The 19,345-nt window shown below is 40.6% G+C and overlaps 2 protein-coding genes and 1 pseudogene across 2 annotated transcripts; 2 read left to right on the forward strand and 1 right to left on the reverse strand.

The window, feature by feature from the left end:
• Positions 1–84: 84 nt before the first annotated feature.
• On the reverse strand, positions 85–13,702 carry LOC139384679 (cytochrome c oxidase subunit 4 isoform 1, mitochondrial-like). Its single transcript, XM_071129501.1, has 5 exons — positions 13,492–13,702; positions 8,056–8,132; positions 7,542–7,706; positions 1,588–1,719; positions 85–396 (listed from the first exon to the last, which is right to left on the reverse strand). The coding sequence occupies exons 2-5, from the start codon at positions 8,129–8,131 to the stop codon at positions 260–262; spliced, it is 510 nt and encodes a 169-aa protein (XP_070985602.1). The 5' UTR covers position 8,132; positions 13,492–13,702; the 3' UTR covers positions 85–259.
• LOC139384834 (histone H3.3A-like) lies at positions 11,709–12,162 on the forward strand (annotated as a pseudogene).
• A 1,713-nt stretch (positions 13,703–15,415) lies between the features above and the next one.
• LOC139385120 (ER membrane protein complex subunit 8-like) lies at positions 15,416–18,320 on the forward strand. The gene is made up of 5 exons (XM_071130190.1): positions 15,416–15,968; positions 16,239–16,315; positions 16,412–16,481; positions 16,585–16,679; positions 17,369–18,320. Exons 1-5 carry the CDS (start codon positions 15,756–15,758, stop codon positions 17,526–17,528), a joined length of 615 nt encoding a protein of 204 aa, XP_070986291.1. The 5' UTR covers positions 15,416–15,755; the 3' UTR covers positions 17,529–18,320.
• Positions 18,321–19,345: the final 1,025 nt, after the last annotated feature.

Here is a 19,345-nt window from a genome sequence, read left to right on the forward strand (position 1 = left end):
CTAGTAAAATATAAAATATACCTGACATGTAGGGCCTACTCCTCCAGTGTCATGGTAGTATAACAGCAAAGTGGAGACACACTATTGGATAAACATAGGAACTTTATTTTGCTCTATAATACATGATGACCTTAAGAGGAAGATACCTTCCAAAACGTACTGAGGTAATGTGGACAATAGATACATACAGACAGGTAATTGGTATGTTTGTATGTTTGTTGGTGTCATGGTATGTAATGTGGTCCTCTGGATGGTTGGTTTACTTCTTCCATTCCTTGTTGTCATAGTCCCATTTGGCTGAGAAGCCCTCCACCGGGTTGATCCTCATGTCCAGCATCCTCTGCACCTCCTTCTCCTTCCATTCTGACTCAAAGGTGGGGGGGACAGGTCCGTACACTGCAGCGAGACAGACAGCTTGTTAGGCTCTGCCTCAAAGTTCACCCATGAACATTTATTCTTTAATAGTCTGTATTGAACATTTATCTACCAAGGTAATCATCATTCAGAACATTCTGTTTCACAATACCAACCTGGTTGCTTGTCAGTTATAACAATTATGGTTGAGGCAATACAATGGCAGAGAAGACAGGCAACCCATTTATTTGAATTGGCACTGATGGCCAAACACAGTATTTGAATTATGTAAAATAATATGTCTGAAAAATAATATTGTATATCCATCTCATTGCAAAATAATGCTGACTTGTGGCTTTTAACAGGTGGGTGGAAAAATGATGAACATCAACACACACTGAACAAAAATATAAACGCAACATGTAAAGTGTTGGATCCATGTTTTATGAGCTGAAATAAAATAGCCAAGAAATGTCTCACAAAAAGCTTATTTCGCTCAAATTTTTAGCACAAATTTGTTTACAGCCCTGTGAGTGAGCATTTATCATTTGCTAGGATCATACTCCACCAGACAGGTGTGGCATATCAAGAAGCTGATTAAACAGCATGATCATTAAAACAGGTGCACCTTGTGCTGGGGACAATAAAAGGCCACTCTAAAATGTGCAGTTTTGTCACACAACATAATGTAACAGATGTCTCAAGTTGAGGGAGCCTGCAATTGGCATGCTGACTGCAGGAAGGTCCACCAGAGCTGTTGCTAGAGAATTGAATAACCATCCCTACCATAAGCTGCCTCCAATGTTGTTTTAGAGAATTTGTCAGTACGCCCAACCGGCCTCACAACCGCAGAGCATGTGTTACCACGGCAGCCCTGGACCTCCACATCCAGCTTCTTCACCTGCAGGATCATCTGAGGGTGGGGGGTGTGCTGAGGAGTATTTCTGTCTGGAATAAAGCCCCTTTCTGTCGAAAAACCTCATTGGCTGGGCCTGGCTCCCCAGTGAGTGGGCCTATGCCCCCCAAGGCCCACCCATGGCTGCACCCCTACCCAGTCATGTGAAATCCATAGATTTGGACCTAATTTATATATTTATTTCCTTATTTGAACTGTAACTCAGTAAAATTTGAAATTGTTGCGTTGATATTTTTTGTTCAGTATATTACAACTGAATTATCACAGACTCCATCCACAATAAATGTTCCCATTCATTTTCTTATTAGAAGACATACCAAACTTCCTCTGCCATAGGACAACCAGTCCTGTCATGCCAATAAAGAAGAACATTCCTGCGATAACCGATTTCCACTCCTTTGTGCCCTCGTTCATCTCTGCAAAGCTCTGCTTGAAGCTAATACGGTACACTGTTGGTAAAAAGAAAATGCAAGACTTGTTAGATAACATTTAACACAGCCTAACGGGTAGGGATGTGCATCTCTCCTTACAAGCACAATTCAATATGCATCTAGATACATGGGTTCCGATACAGGAACGATATTTGTAGTTTGAAACGATTTGATTTAATTAGTGGAATGAGTCGATGCGATTAACAAGGGCATGAACACATTCATTTCCATTCTAAATTAATTTCTGATAGTGATGGAGCTCAGGAGCTGAGTTGGATCTGTCTGAGCTGACTTCTCTGAGCTGAGTGAATGAACCATGGCTTGTCGTTGCTGTACGATAGAAAAGTATTTCTGCCGTGTGTGTAATGTGTGAGTTGATCCATAGGGCAGACTGAGCATCAGAGTAGGGGGGGCAATTTATGTCTTGTCCCCACACTGCTATAACCTGTCATATACCAGATACATTTTGAGCTAGTAAAATGTATATATTTATCTTAAGAAATTAGCTTTTACATACATGGCCAATTAATATAACCCAGCTTTTGATTTCACCTGTCTCAAAAGTGAATGTTATTGACAGTTTGGAACCAGAGCGGCTCTCTTCTCCCGTTCTGACCAGTGCGGCTGGCGAAAATGATTGCCGTCCTTGATATGAAATACACCTTTACCATGTTCATGTAAAAATGACCAAATCCATTAACTGTTTAAAGCAGAACAAAAATATTTTGTATGGTACTTGGCAATCGAAAAACTCTAATCAGCAGTTAGATGTGCAATCAGCAAGATGTGAGTTATGTCCACTCCGGTAGCCCACAGAGGTCCACATGTCAAACTATTTCCAACAGCGCATTTGGTAACACAAACCAGGTTTCCATCCAACCTTTTAATGCAAGTAAAGTACATGTTAGACACCAAAAAAGTTACGCCATGCCTGATGGAAAATTTGTCAGTAAACTTTCCAAATGTCGACAAAACAAAATAGACAAGGTGTGATCCTTTAGTGCAGGGGTGTCAAAGTCAAATGGACGGAGGGCCAAATAAAAAAATCAGCTACAAGACGAGGGCCGGACTGTTCGAATGTTCATTGAAAATTTTTTAAATGACGCATATAGTCTAGTGAACCTAATTGAACCTACTGAAAACCTAACAAATATATTACAATATGATCAGATAAATAAAGCAATATTTTCTTATGGCTCTGTCAGTAATCTTTAATTTTCAACAGACACAAAAGACAAATTTCCTTTATATAAATATCCCCATAACATGAACATTAAATGAAAGAAACCGGTATTCAAGGCACCATCAGTAGACTATATTTTCTATTTTAGCAAAAGTGGGCTAAATTTACTTCAAAGAAAAAACAATAATAGCAATTTTCTATCATCCACTCAACTGAAATATTTTTAAAATATAATTGGATTGAAATACAAAAAAATAAAGTGCAAAAATCTATTAATCAAAAACAACACTTTGTTTAAGGAGAAGTAACATGCAGTGAAAACAAATATTAAATTTTAACTTTTAAACTTGAACTGAGTAAAAACTCTAAATATGTGATTGCACAGTAATGTTCACTTGTTTGAGGTTGAGGGTGATACTTGGTGGTGTCCCATCTTTTCCACAAGTTCATCAATGTTCGGGGTAAGGCTCTGAGCTGAAGAAATCCTCAGAATTGAGTGGAGGTGTTCAGCAGTAAGTCGACTTCTGTGTGATGTTTTGTTCAGGTTCATCAAAGAAAACAGTTGTTCACACAGGTATGTGCTGCCAAACATAGACAACGTTTGAGCAGCCTGGATGCGCAGCTGGGGCATTGTGCCGGGGAGGAAACGGGCGAACTCCGCAGCACCCACTGCCGCATATTTTGCCCTCAGTGCATCATTGCATTGGAGGTCAATCAACTCCATTTGGAGGTTTGGTGGTGAGCTTTCCACGTCAACAGCAAATGGGTTACCGAGCAGTTCCAACCTGCTTTTTTGTGCTTCAAAGTCAGCAAATCGGCGTCGAAAGTCAGCGGCAAGCATACCTATTTTATCAGCCAACTGTGTGCTCGGGAACGCACTGGTAGAGAGCTTCTCTTTCATGGTCTGGCAGCTGGGAAAGTGGCTCAAATTTTCTTTCCGCATCTGCGTCTCCCACAGAGTCAGTTTGGTTTTAAATGCCTTCACTGTACTGTACATATCAGAGATGACACGATCCCGACCCTGCAGCTGCAAGTTTATTGCATTCAGATGACTCGTAATGTCACACAGAAAAGCCATTTCACACAGAAACATTTCGTCTCGGAGTTGTGTTGTGTCTTTCCCTTTGCTGTCCAAGAACAGACAAATCTCCTCACGAAGCTCGAAACATCTTTGAAGCACCTTTCCCTGGCTTAGCCATCGCACCTCTGTGTGATAAGGCAAATCACCATGCTCCGTTTCTAACTCCGTCAGAAATGCCTTGAACTGGCGGTGATTCAAACCTTTGGCTCTGATAAAGTTAACTGTGCGCGTGATGATGCTCATTACATGCTCCATTTTCAAGGCTTTACCGCACAACGCTTCCTGGTGTATGATACAATGATAAGCTGTCAGCTCACCTGTCGCGTTTTCCTCTTGCATCTTTTCCCGTATCTTCGCCACCAGTCCGCTCCTGTGTCCACACATCGCAGGTGCTCCGTCGGTTGTCAAACCCACGAGTTTTTCCCAAGGCAGCTCCATCTCATTTACACATCTTGACACCTCTTCATACAAATCATGCCCCGTAGTTGTGCCATGCATAGGACGTAAAGCCAAAAACTCCTCTGTCACGCTTAGGTTGGAGTCCACTCCGCGGATGAAAATTGACAACTGGGCAATGTCAGAAATGTCGGTGCTCTCATCCACAGCCAAGGAATATGCAATAAAATATTTTCCCTTTTTCACAAGCTGCTCTTTTAGATTGATGGACAACTGGTCTACTCTCTCGGCAATGGTGTTTCTGCTCAGACTCACATTTAAAAAGAGTTGCCTTTTTTCTGGGCAAACTTCGTCACAAACTTTAATCATGCAGTTTTTGATGAAATCCCCCTCCGTAAATGGCCGGGCTGATTTAGCGATCTCTTCTGCCAAAATAAAACTGGCCTTGACAGTTGCGTCCGCGTGTGTGTCCGCGTGTTTCGTTTCATAATGTCGTCTCAGATTATACTCTTTCAGTACCGCCACACTTTCTCCACACAGAAGACACACAGGTTTTCCAGCTACCTTCGTGAACATATACTCCGACTCCCACCTTGTTTGAAACCCCCGGTTCTCAGTATCCACCTTCCGTTTTGCCATTTTTGATGGGTATCTGAAAGTTAATTTTACTGTGATGCTGACGACTGCTGTGCCAATAAATATTGAAATGAAGCAGCCTACTGCTCGGTGCGTCACCTTTGCATTGTGGGAAATGTAGTATTGGTGCGTGTAAAAGATCTGCGGGCTGCCGGCTTGCTGCGGGCCGGTTCTAATAATAAATCAAGATCATCCCAGGGGCCGTAAAAAACCTTCTTGCGGGCCGGATGTGGCCCGCGGGCCTTGACTCTGACATATGTGCTTTAGTGTCTTTAAATTAATTATGCTTGAAAAGTCAGTGGAAACGCTTTAATGAGCAAATATTGATATAATTGTGGCGAAATCCTGTACGGAGCCTTCACCGTGCGCTGACACTTTAAGAGCGCATCAGCAGTAAGGAAGGAGGAAATAAAGACAGCTCTTTCAGCACTCTGGGAAGGAGCTCTTGGTTGGCGCGACAGTTTGATTGTGTGTGCTGTGCTGCAGACGTCCTTGTTTATTTGCAGAGTGTGTAGTTTATAAAGTATTTAACTCAATCGTCGGTGTGACAGCTCTAGGTCGTGGTTGTTATCGTTTGGGACCGCGCCGGTTATGGATCGCATGGTTTAGTAGCAACATTGTTGCGAAGCTTTGACATTCAAACCAACAAATCAGACGGTCAGACAGTACACCGGCAAGCCTGAAGACCACAGCCAAGATCTCTCTCGTTCTCTTTCTCTCCTCTCTTGTTCCAGTGCTTTACCCTGCAACAGACGTTCTATTTTTCAAATGCACTTCCCATTGATGTTCATTAGAGCTGGACTATTATTGCCCTGCCAGGAGTATTTGGGTGGACATTTTAGTTAAAAGGGAGGTTGCTTGTAAGTTGAGGATTGTTATTTGAACTGTATTGAGGCGGGGTGTACTAATGACATGTGGCCGAGAAGATTGTGGACATTTTTAAGGCCTTTGTTTTGTCTATGAACACCCCCCACCTTCATACACTCTGTATTCCTCCACTGGAAGGTAATACAGATTATTGCAAATCCTCTGTTGATGACTGGGTTCTATCTTGTAAATTGTTTCTATGAAGTTGCTGTTCAATTGTTCTGCCATTATTATTATTGTATGAGGTATTATTGGTGGGGTTACCCCTGTGCTGATGAGGTATTATTGGTGGGGTTACCCCTGTGCTGATGAGGTATTATTGGTGGGGTTACCCCTGTGCTGTGACGTGGGTTTATATGGTGTGTCTTCTCTCCACTGGCTATCTGGGAAACAGGCTACACTCTAGGCAGTCTCTTCTGCTGATGTGTGTGGATCTGGTAGTGGTACTCTCTCTATTCTACTCTTGTCCTTTCGGCATGGTTAATACCTGCCTGGCGCCCGAACATAATCTTTATATTTACCTCTCTAATAAATACTGCTACATAATAACCAGTATATCGAAGTAAACCTGGAGTCACGCAATGACGTGTGATCCTCCCACATTAGGACTTGTCAGGAAAGCATGCAGTTTATTAGGATACAGATGAAATAAGTGAACTTCACAGGGTGGTGAAAGTGCAGGTGATGAGCTTGATGCTTCCTCCCAATAAATAGTGTCTTATTCTGGTGACATGATCGTTGACGCTTGGCTGCCGTGACAAAAATAATCTCTCTTTTGTCCATAATAATCTAATGTAGGCTATACCCACACTGTGTCTGCGACCTGATGGCTACAGCGCACGTGCCAATACCAGAGTGGGTACACTCACTATATAACAACATTGTTTGTGAGAAAACCATCAGTAGAGTTGAAAATGCGGTAGAAACCCATTTATCTTGTATTTTCTATTCAGTACATGGGAATTTAACCGCAAACGCAATTTTTATGTGCACAACGCCAGCCTTTTATCCTCAACAGGTCAACTTGATGGAAAATTGTGTGATGAAAATCTGCATATGGTTTTTATGCAGATTTGAGAATATTCCAATTGGATGGAAGCCTAGCTAAATGACCCAGCAAATTACATAGATTTTATTAATTGAGGGAAACCAATTTAATATTGCAAAAGCCATTTTAAAAACATGTAAATGCTGAAGGTGCTGTGCAGATGTTGCCTACGAATATTAGAACAGGGATGGGGTAGGTTGCCCTAGCTCTCGTTGGCGCGAGCAGCTGCGTCTCCCGCACGGCGCGGTTATCGGACTTGTAGATCAATATCACATGCAGTTACATGCATAAAAGTGTCATAGGCTGAAGGAGAGGACACATCAATTCAAACAGATAATGTATTTTCAGAATAAGGCAACAAAAAAAAAGACGTAATAAACATGAGTGAACCGATTTGTAACATTTTCATTGGTTCATATTCATGCTACATATGGATCGGTTTGGGCTCCCACGGACAGATGCACTCACATCTTAAACATTTGAACCGGGGACCGACGCGTATCGGTGAATCATTATATCCCCACTAACAGAACAGATAGGCAAAACAATACTTCTTTCTTGTTTTGAATAAGCAAAAAACTAAAAAAAACAAATGTCAAGTATTCAACAACAAGGTGAAAACCACTTACATGCAATCTTCTCCTCATTGGAGAGTGTGGCCCAGGAGCCCTTCTCCTTCTCCTTTAAGGACTTCTGCACTGCACTCAGCTCTGTCACAAACTGGACGTCTGGGAGGGGGTTCTCCCGCCTGTCAAAGTAGGCTGGGAGAGCGTAGTCGTCTACCTTGGCAACACCTGCAGGAAACTCACCATGTTACTACATAGGACTGACACACAACCAGTAAATACATGTATTCAAACCTGCACAGCAAATATGTGTATATGCAAATACATTCTGTGTGGTTTTGGGAGCCGTATAACTTCTTTTTCAGTTTACCTAAAATAAAAAAAATCTAATTCTACAATAAACTGGTATTGTCTGATTACTGTACATCTCCAAACCATGCTGGTATATTTTATCCATTGTTAACATTTGTTTGTGTGCCAACTTTTTAGTGGTAGGTACAATTTACAAGACGGTGGTTTAAAAAGGTCCATACCATGAAGGTCAAGTTTGTGGTGTGTGCTGCCAACAGTCACTCACCATGTTCCCCACGTACACAGATTGATGTGGAAATGGCACGTTTGCCAACAAGGCTAAGGGCTCTGGTGGCCAGCATTCTGAAAGAAAATAACATGTATGAGAAAACCCTTGATGAAAAATGAATATCGCTAGCTACTAATGTAACAAAACATTACTGACCAACGAATCTCAAAGAGGTTATTCTGATGACATGGAACTATAGCCTAGCGGCTAGCCATCAGGTCTTTGTAAAATAGTTTTATTCTTAATCAATTTGTCAAAAATAGCAACAAGATAATTTATGAAACTGCACGCCTCCCTAATCTGACATTTAGCAACTAGTTATGGTCACTGCCCAAGCACACATAGCTAGCAACCAGTTTTTGTAACAAATACAAATCTAAGAAACAGAACTGGCAAAAAAAAATAGGAAAAACTAGCTAGCTACGATAACCTAGATGAAGTTACCCAGCTAAAATGTCTATGCTAGGAAGTTGCCTAGCAAACTAAACATAACTAGCCATCCATCAGCACTGGACATTTCAAGCTTACATTAACCAAAAATTTCAATGGTAACATTAGACAGGCTAATAGATAGCTAGCTAACATCTATGTTGAAAATAATGAGTTGTTATATTCAACCTAGGCTAACGTTAGCTGAACTAGTACCTGGACTTGTGGAGGGGATGAATATGAGATTTCCTCCGACGCCCAGGATCCTTCAGTTCAAAGTCCCATTAGCCAGCTCTGCAAACTTTAATTATGTAAAAATGCGATCTGGACTCATCAAAATATGGAGTTTCGCAGAACTACTATCGTTATTACTGATGTTACTCATGGCATGCACTTCCAAAAAGGGTCAACAAGAATGTGTTTTTACTTTAACCTTTTTTGGAAGTACAAACCATGAGTAACAGCAGTAATGATGATAGTTGCTCTATGAAACACCATATATTGTTGAGTACTGAATGTTTTGACATAACATTTGCAGAACTGGTTAATGGGACTTTGAATTGAAGGATCTGGACTTCAGAGGAAATGTCATCATATTCATCATCTCCTCAAGCCCAGGTATTGGTTCAAACCAATCGTCGCAAATTGAAATATGGGGAGTTTCAGGCCCGGTGTGAACCTAATTGTACACTCACAAACTCTACTAAAAACGAGGGCTGCAGGGCTTAAGTTGCAAACTTCCCTTGCTTGGCTAATCATTTGGACCGCCCTTCAAGATGGTGGTTGCGGTTTAAACTCATAAAAAGACATCCTCGTCCACGTACCCTTGCCTTATGCCCTTTAGGGGAATCCCGTCACCATCTTGGTGGGCGCTCCAAATGATTAGCCAAGCAAGGGAAGTTTGCAACATAAGCCCCTCAGCACTCGTTTTTAGTCGAGTTTACGAGTGCACAATTATGTTCACTCTGGGCCTGAAACTCCACATAATTCAATTTGCGACAATTGTACATTCGCTAAGTCAGCCAAAACTTAAAAACAACATCAATGGAGAAGTCAACATACAAGTATAAGTAAAAACTAATGTAAAAAGGTTAGAAATTGTGCTACTAATGCACATAACAGCACACACACACGTCTCATAAAAGTAATTATGTTTTTGTTTGGTTAGCTTTTGGAAATTGTAGAAATAAAACATGTTCCTTCTTCAGAAGTTCCAGCTAGGCAGGCTAACGTTAGTTAGATAATTAATTTAATAGCCATCATAAAGTAGGCGTAAATTCATAATTATATAGTTAATATAGGTAGACATGCAATCATAATTGACTGTAGCGCATATAAAGCACCCACAAGCTACAGTGGCTGAAAACAATCATCGCAGGATGAACAAGTGACGAATTTCCGGGCAAGGGCAGTCCGTTTAAAAATCGTTCCTTCCAGGTGTGAACAACGCAATAAATAAGGACACAAGACGAGTTTCATATTTTTAACATTGTCTGTTGTAGAGGTTGACCGATTATGATTTTTCAACGCCGATACCGATTATTGGAGGACCAAAAAAAAGAGCCCATACCGATTAGTCGGCCGATTATTTTTATTTATTTGTAATAATGACAATTACAACAATACTGAATGAACACTTATTTTAACTTAATATAATACATTAATAAAATCAATTTATCCTCAAATAAATTATGAAACATGTTCAATTTGGTTTAAATAATGCAAAAACAAAGTGTTGGAGAATAAAGTAAAAGTGCCATATGCGCCATGTAAGAAAGCTAACGTTTAAGTTCCTTGCTCAGAACATGAGAACATATGAAAGCTGGTGGTTCCTTTTAACATGAGTCTTCAATATTCCCAGGTAAGAAGTTTTAGGTTGTAGTTATTATAGGAATTATAGGACTATTTCTCTCTATACCATTTGTATTTCATTAACCTTTGACTATTGGATGTTCTTATAGGCACTTTAGTATTGCCAGTGTAACAGTATAGCTTCCGTCCCTGTCCTCGCTCCTCCCTGGGCTCGAACCAGGAACACAACGAAAACAGCCACCCTTGAAGCAGCGTTACCCATGCAGAGCAAGGGGAACCACTCCAAGTCTCAGACGTCTAGTGACGTTTGAAACGCTATTAGAGCGCACCCCGCTAACTAGCTAGCCATTTCACATCGGTTACACCAGCCTAATCTCGGGAGTTGATAGGCTTGAAGTCATAAACAGTGCAATGCTTGACGCACAACGAAGAGCTGCTGGCAAAACACACAAAAGTGCTGTTTGAATGAATGTTAACGAGCCTGCTGCTTCCTACCACCGCTCAGTCAGACTGCTCTATCAAATCATAGACTTAGTTATAACATAATAACACACAGAAATACGAGCCTTAGGTCATTAATATGGTAGAATCCGGAAACTATCATCTCGAAAACAAGACGTTTATTCTTTCAGTGAAATACGGAACCGTTCCTTATTTTATCTAAGGGGTGGCATCCATTAGTCTAAATATTCCTGTTACATTGCACAACCTTCAATGTTATGTCAGAATTACATAAAATTCTGGCAAATTAGGAAACTATAACTGTTGCATATACGATGACTCTGCGTGCAATGAACGCAAGAGAAGTGACAATTTCACCTGGTTTTAATATTGCCTGCTAACCTGGATTTCTTTTAGCTAAATATTCAGGTTTAAAAATATATACTTCTGTGTATTGATTTTAAGAAAGGCATTGATGTTCATGCTTAGGTACACATTGGAGCAACGATACGCACCGCATCGATTATATGCAACGCAGGACACGCTGGATAAACTAGTAATATCATCAACCATGTGTAGTTAACTAGTGATTATGATTGATTGATTGTGTTTTATAAAATAAGTTTAATCCTAGCTAGCAACTTATCTTGGCTTACTACATTCGCGTAACAGGCAGTCTCCTCGTGGAGTGCAATGAGAGGCAGGTGGTTAGAGCATTGGACTAGTTAACTGTAAGGTTGCAAGATTGAATCCCCCGAGCTGACAAGGTGAAAATCTCTCGTTCTGCCGTTCCTAGGCCGTCATTGAAAATAAGAATGTGTTCTTAACTGACTTACCTAGTTAAATAAAGATTTAATGAAGGTGTAAAAAATAATTAAATCGGTGCCCAAAAATACTGATTTCCGATTGCTATGAAAACTTGAAATCGGCCCTAATTAATTGCCCATTCCAGGTGATTTGTAGGAGCCATGGCCCGTACCAAGCAGACAGCCCATAAATCTACTGGAGGCAAAGCCCCACGTAAGCAGCTGGCCACCAAAGCTGCCCAAAGAGCGCCCCTTCTATTGGTGGGGTCAAGAAGCCCCATCGCTACAGGCCTGGTACGGTGGCCCTGCGTGAGATCCATCGGTACCAGAAGTCCACTGAGCTGCTGATCCGCAAACTGCCCTTCCAGCACTTGGTGAGAAAAATTGCTCAGGACTTCAAGACTGACCTGCGTTTCCAGAGTGCAGCCATTGGAGCCCTGCAGGAGCCCAGCGAGGCATACCTTGTTGGTTTGTTTGAGGACACCAACTTGTGTGCCATCCATGCCAAGCGTGTCACCATCATGACCAAAGACATCCAGCTGGCCCATCATATCCGTGGGGAGCGTGCTTAGATGCCTCCCTAATTTACGTGTCCTCAGGCTGTCTTTCCCTCCCTTCCCACTTTTCCTCTTAAGTAGCTTGATTTGAGCAATGATGTGTTAAAAGTAGTGTGCAGTCTTGTCCCCCTTAGTTCTCTTAGCAGAAGACTTTTAGGGTACTTTGTATCATGTATCTGTTTTGAAGCTGATTGGAGTCACACCTTTAATGTGTGTGCAAATCGGCACGGCAAAGGGTGCATGCATGAAGCATCTTGGGCAAGCATTTTCTCCTATTGACGATGCTATTACATTATTATAACAGGCTTTTCTAATTGATAGACATGCATTTTTTTTTTTTACATGTACCCTTTCATTAGTTTTTTTTACAACTAGTGTTTCTACTGTTTACAGGATGCATTTACAAATAGTTAATTCTGTTCTGAAATTGATAAATGACATTGATTCAAAACATTGCAAAGACCTATATATAGCGTAATGTTTGTGTATTTCTCTCATGTTTTATCCAGGTACAATTTTAGTTCCTTTCTCAGGTTGTGATACCCTTTTCTTACTGATTTTGATTTCCTGTTCATTTTTTTTAAAGTAAACATTTGTAATATCCAGAATTATAACAAAGGTGATAAACTGATGTTCTACCCCCCCCCCCCCCCCCCCCCCCCCCCCCAAAAAAAAGTGTCCCCCTTCCTTGCCCTGAAAGTGTACTTGTCAGGCGTCATGATATGTCAGAAGTGTCCACTTACTTTGAGTACTGAGGGGATAGTGTGTCTTTTTAGTTTTTGGACTGCAACCTATGTAATGGTCATTGAGATGCTTTGAAGCCACCGGTCGGCCACATTGGCACTTCTATTGCTTCCAAAATCTGTTTTACAATTGAGGAGTACCATGATGACTGCGCAGTGACCTCAATACTGCGCCCCTTCAGGCATCAGGGGTTTATACAAATCATTGGTTCAAACGATGCTAGCTAGAAGGCTCACACTCAAGCTAACAATGCTAATCATCGCTAACTGGCACAAGGTCAAATACATGGCAGACATCCAACATTGTGTAATATTCCTGTTCCGGTCTAAAATCCACAGTAACAATACACATTACTATGAGGAGGAATACCCACAAAACAGACTACATACAGGAAAATGACACCGTAACTAACGTTAGCTAGGAAGCTAGCTAGCCTAGCCAACCATTGCCTATTTGCCCCTTGTCTTGTCTTGTCTTGCCTCTCTCTTCAATGTCACATCTCTTCACTCCGCTCTCGGAAACATTGACAAATCCATTTTTGATTACACAGCATGTTTATCTTCATTAAAAACGATATAATATGTTCTATGATAGCTGTATATCAGACGTCTAATAATTTAGAAAATTCACCCGACATCTCTTACTTGTTCTCGTTTCGCCGACGCTCCAAAAACCATAAAGGTTTAAAGTGTGATTAACCGGAAATACGTAGCTAGCGCGGGATTATGGGAAACTATGGAAGGTCAATCGGTCATAAGTACTCACACTATTATATACATATTAAAATGTGTTTGTAAAATCATGTGCGTGGTGATTCATTTAGCTGTGCAATTGAATTTGAACTTGAACTTTTACGACAATGTAGCGAAACTAGTGTTCATTTGCTACCATGTTGCGCAGCATTGGCATTCTTCCTGTCACGCGGTGTGCCCTGAGATGAACCAAAATGGTGTTTGTGGCCTGCCATATGGTGTGGGATTCAACCCGGGTGTGTGCTACCTTCGTTCCGCCAGCAAGAATAAGCAAGACCTAGCAAGAATAAGGCCTTGACCTCGGAGATTTTACTTTAAAGTAAAAGTTTCTCAATGAAGATGGCGAAAAATAATACAAACGGTTGAAATTCGTAACGTTTTATGAGGAAATGTTAGCACACTTATAATTTTGTGAAAAAATAATACAGTTAATCGCCATTATAGCACAAATAATATTATAGCATTGACATTATTGTTAACAGCATTACAAATAATTTTATTTAACCTTCATTTAAGTAGGCAAGTCAGTTTAGAACAAATTATTATTTACAATGAAGGCCTACCAAAAGGCCTCCTGCCAGTCACGTGTGCTGGGATTAAAAATAAATTAAATAAAAAATATAGGACAAAAACACACATCACGAGAAGACAGACAACACAACACTATATAAAGAAAGACCTAAGACAACAACATAGCATGGCAGCAACACATAACAACACAGCATGGTAGCAACACAACACAACAAAAACATGGCAGCAGCACAACATGGTAGCAGCACAAAACAGGGTATGACCATTATTGGGCACAGACAACAGCACAAAGGGCAAGAAGGTTGAAGCACTTAAAGCAGCCACAACTGTCAGTAAGAGTCCATAATTGAGTCTTTGAATGAAGAGATTGAGATAAAACTAATGATGACTAAATAGTTATGGTAAGAACAGTAATAAATAACAAAACATTATTTATAATGCTACTATTAATACTAATAGTAATAACAATATTAATAATATTATAATAATTATAATAATCAACTTTTGAAAACACTTGTAAATACCATTCTTAATTAACCCATTCATATTGAACCCTGTTCAGTACGTTTTTCTTTTTGCATAGTAGTACACAATCCATTCTACTTAGGAGCACTCAAAGTTTCCAAATCCACAGAGTTTACACCCAGAGGAGTGTCGCTGCTCATTTGGTGACCCATCAACTTAAATCAAACAGTTTTTTCATATTAGACATTGGATTTAAGTTGATGGGCCACACTTTAAAGGCCACCAAATCAGCAGTGATGCTCCTCTGGGTGTAAACTCTGTGTATTTGGAAACTAAATGTGCTCCTGAGTAGAATGACCCCCCTTTTACTGTGACACAATGTACAGATAGGTACAATATGTATGTCCAATATGAAAAAACGATTGGATTTAAGATGACGGGCCACTCTTTAAGTGCCGCCAAAAGGAACAGCAACACTCCTCTGGGTGTAAACTCGGTGTATTTGGAAACAAGAAGTGCTCCTGAGTAGAGTGGAACCCCCTTTTACTGTGACACAATGTACAAATACTTTTGTAAGGTGCAATAAATGAGTACACGCACAAAAAACATTGATGACCATTTAGGCTTTAAAAAATAAACATATCAACAAATAAATGACAATGTCTTATATAATTACTTTTAATTATTATTTGTATGATAAGTAGTATACAATATATCGATAATTGTGCACATTTTCCATAATTTTCGCCCTAGTTATTAATTTACAAAGTATACAGGGCTGGATTTTTATTCTGAAGGATTCCAAATATACGTGACCCAGAAGTACTTAGTTATTCTTGCCTGTTTCACAGCGGTGTGTGTGTGTGTGTAGTATAGTACCGGTGCAAACCACCAGAGAAGCCAAGCAGCGTTCATTTGTAGTAGGATATAACGTTACCGTCGTGACCAACATACAACATTAATGCACTGTAACATTCACGAAAAGTGACCTTTATGTAGGTAGCTAGTTATAAGAGACTCGATTACCGTAGTCAACCTGGCAGAGCTGTCACTGTCTCTCTGTTGTATCGGGTATGATATCCGTTGGCTAGCTGTCAAGCTAGCAGTCTCCAGACCATCCTTATACAATTAGCTAGTTTAGTGTTTATCTCGAAATAATAATGAGTATTAAATTGACAACTCAGGCTTATTGCAAGATGCTTTTGCATGCTGCTAAATATCCTCATTGCGCCGTGAACGGATTACTGGTTGCTGAGAAACAGAAGGAGAAGAAAAAAGACAGCCACTCCACTCCAATCCTCTGTGTGGATTGTATACCACTATTCCACGGCACACTTGCATTGGCACCTATGCTGGAAGTGGCACTTACATTGGTGAGTGAATTGATCGTCTTTATCTTCTATTCACATCATGTTTAAAAAATGTTCACGTTACTCCATTGCATGTTCACCACAGCAAGTTGCTGGGCCTGTTGAAGTAGAAGTGCATTTAACAGCTGTCAATCCTGCTGACACGTCAAGCTAAACGCAACATCATAGTGAAGGAAGTGTCTGATGAACTTGTCCATTGGTGGAGTTTATCAGAAACTTCCTTCACAGTGGTGTTGAGTTTAGTCAAACATTTTTTTCTTTCCCCACATCCAGATTGACACGTGGTGTAAAGAGAATAAATATGTCATAGCTGGGTATTACCAAGCCAACGAGCGCACAAAGGACTTCAGGTAACAAGATTTTGATACAGGATCCCTTTTGTGCTCTGTGGAGAGTTGTGTTGATATGGTACACAATGTACTCTTGTCTTCTTTTGACTCCCACAGACCTAACCAGTTTGCTGAAAAAGTTGGGGCCAGGATTGCAGAGAACTTCAGCGAAGCAGCAATGATTATGGTAATCCTCTATTAGCTGTCCAATATCAGAACTGCCACATTACTGAATTCACACATAAGATCTACACTGACCACTGTATCTCTAATAATGTTGTGTTCCTCAGGTGGACAGCACCAGATTCACCATGGGCTGCTATGAGCCCATATTAGCCATCTATGACCACCATGAAAACAAGTGGAAATGCAGGGACTGTAATGCGTAAGTGTTCCTGAGCTTTCCTAATATGTAATGTGGGCAAGATATATCAAAGCTACTGAACAGCCATTTATCCAAAAAGATTTGGACATGCAGACATTTGACAGTCTTAACAGCTATACCATAAACACAGGCTGTCGACCTCTCAGAGATTCTGTAAAATTACTGATTGGATCAAAAATGAGTTCTAATATGTAATTATATGGTCAGCCTTGCATACCGCATTGCAACACTACAGCAGTTTTAGACTTGTGGAAGCATCATTTCTTGATGGGTGTCTTATTCCTGTCCAAAGATAAAGATTTGGAACTACATGGTATACACTATGTCAATATCTGTTAGTGAAATAGAACCTAGTGTGGTAGATATTTATTTTACTATTATTATCTATCCTGATGCCTAGTCACTTTACCCTGCCTTCATGTACATATCTACCTCAAATACCTCGTACCACTGCACATTGATCTGGTACTGGTACTCCCTGTATATTGCTCCATTCTTGTGTATTTTTAATTATTCCTCGTGTTACTATTTTATTTTTAAACTTTGCATTGTTGGGAAGTGCTCGTAAGCGAGCATTTCACGGTGAAGTCTACACCAGTTATATTGGGCACTTGTGACAAATGCGATTTGATTTGTGATTCTTGAAGGTGGAGCTGAGGTTCTGGAGTGTTGGTTTGTGTGTGTTCCAGAGACTGCTTTGAGGACTGGTGTGAGGCTCAGAAGATCACGTCGGCTCTGCTGGAAGGCAGGTCCTACGAGAGCCTGATCGACTTCGACAATCACCTAGACGACCTCAGGAATGACTGGACCAACCCTGAGATCAACAAGTCTGTGCTGCACCTGTGCTAAGCCTCCAAGTCGAGTGACTGCACTGCACTAGACAAAGGCATTGCGGCCAAAACGGCGTTGGACGTGCTAATACTACTGTAGCGCAGGAATGCTAAGTCTTTGTTCCTAGTGAATTGCTCTCACAGGGAAGAGAGCTTTCGGAGCACTGGCCAGTCTATTTTCATGGGCAAGCAGGACACAGGTACCATTGGGATCTTTGATCCCGTAGTAGGGAGGATCAAGACCTTGGTGTCATTCAATGCAACGTGTTAATTTTCTTTCTCATGGTTTTTGTATGCTAATAATTAATGAAGATGTATGTGTAATTCTGAATGGTAGGGAAACATGAATATAATTTATTTAGACTTATTGAATACTTTAGGTTCTTCAGAAATAGTGTTACAGAGATGATAGATATAAATTATTGTTCTGAGATGTGACTTATTGAAATATTACAGAATTGTAATCAACGAGATATGTTGTTTTATTTCACTACCTATTAAGTCTTAATGTTTATATTCTCAGAGAACTGTTTTCCTCCTGTTTTTCTTATAAGAGATAGCTTAGTATTTATTTGTTAAAAGATGATCTGATTCTTTACTTTAATTGCTGAAATAAATTATGTTATTGGATAGGTAATAAACTGTAAGTCACTCGGGATAAAAGCATATCCATGTTATTATTATTGATTCATTAATTATATATTTCAGGTTGGATTAAGTCTAAATAAAATAATTTGAGGTTTTGATATATTAAACCTTTTTGTAAAAAAAATTGTTTCAACAGAATGTACAAATAAAATGTAACTTTTCAGATATTGTGCATGTTTTTAATGCCTTTTTCTAAAATCACTCCCTTACTCCAGCGCTGAATGAGCTGAGTGTTACATTTAGGATGCAGTGTTCCATCACTTTGGGTTGAGACAGCATACAGTGGATATTAATGGAAAATACTTTCCATTTATTCCCCCCCCTCCCGTTTTAGACCTTGTCTCTGCTGCAACTCCCAAAGGGCTCGGGAGAGGCAACGGTCAAGTCAGGCGTCTTCCGAAACATGACCCGCCAAACCTCGCTTAACACCCGCCCGCTTAACCTGGAAGCAAGCTGCACCAATGTGTGGGAGGAAACACCGTTCAACTGACGACTGAAGTCAGCCTGCAGGAGCCCGGCCCACCACAAGGAGTTGCTAGAGCGTAATGAGCCAAGTAAAACCCCTCCCCCAGCCAAACCCTCCCCTAACCCGGACGACGCTGGGCAAATTGTGCGCCACCCTATGGGACTCCCGGTCACGGCCGGTTGTGACACAGCCCGAGATCAAACCTGGGTCTGTTGTGATGCCTCAAGCACTACAATGCAGTGCCTTAGACCGCTGCACCACTCAGGAAATACTTTCCAATCTATGAGGGTGCATCAAGATAAGATATAGAAGCTGAAACGGTATAGAAAAGTTTATTCTAAACGATCTCTGGTTGAAGTAAGGGGCCATGACAAATGGTATGGTGAAAAACTGATTCCTGAAAGAGCACATACCCCGAAGAACTTTCCATAACCTGAGAACATGATGGAACTACTACCCTAGGGCGCCATTCCGACAGGAAATGTACACACGCCTTTCCTAAGCACTTCTCAGTAGTTAGTAATCAGACTTACCCAGTGCTTGGACTGAAATAGATGTCCGTACTCGTTTTGGGTGCCATTACTGTTTATATTTAGGTGCAGGAGCTCCACAATACTTTTGAACTAACATTCTATAAGTGGAACAGGAGATTAAGCAGTAGAACATTTGAGGGGATTCCCTTTCATGTGCTGAATACATTTGGCCAACAGATATTCTTGTGG

The sequence above is a fragment of the Oncorhynchus clarkii genome, chromosome 26, assembly GCF_045791955.1.
Source record: "Oncorhynchus clarkii lewisi isolate Uvic-CL-2024 chromosome 26, UVic_Ocla_1.0, whole genome shotgun sequence".
Taxonomy (NCBI): domain Eukaryota; kingdom Metazoa; phylum Chordata; class Actinopteri; order Salmoniformes; family Salmonidae; genus Oncorhynchus; species Oncorhynchus clarkii.

What these genes read in the sequence shown, in the direction of transcription:
- LOC139384679 (XM_071129501.1), bottom strand. Translation starts at nt 8,131, where the DNA reads ATGCTGGCCACCAGAGCCCTTAGCCTTGTTGGCAAACGTGCCATTTCC. An exon ending in CTGTGTACGTGGGGAACATG is followed by an intron (nt 7,707 to 8,055) that starts GTGAGTGACTGT and finishes AGTTTCCTGCAG; the next exon opens with GTGTTGCCAAGGTAGACGAC. An exon ending in CAATGAGGAGAAGATTGCAT is followed by an intron (nt 1,720 to 7,541) that starts GTAAGTGGTTTT and finishes TTTTACCAACAG; the next exon opens with TGTACCGTATTAGCTTCAAG.
- LOC139385120 (XM_071130190.1), top strand. Translation starts at nt 15,756, where the DNA reads ATGAGTATTAAATTGACAACTCAGGCTTATTGCAAGATGCTTTTGCAT. An exon ending in GCGAAGCAGCAATGATTATG is followed by an intron (nt 16,482 to 16,584) that starts GTAATCCTCTAT and finishes TGTGTTCCTCAG; the next exon opens with GTGGACAGCACCAGATTCAC. An exon ending in AAATGCAGGGACTGTAATGC is followed by an intron (nt 16,680 to 17,368) that starts GTAAGTGTTCCT and finishes TGTGTGTTCCAG; the next exon opens with AGACTGCTTTGAGGACTGGT.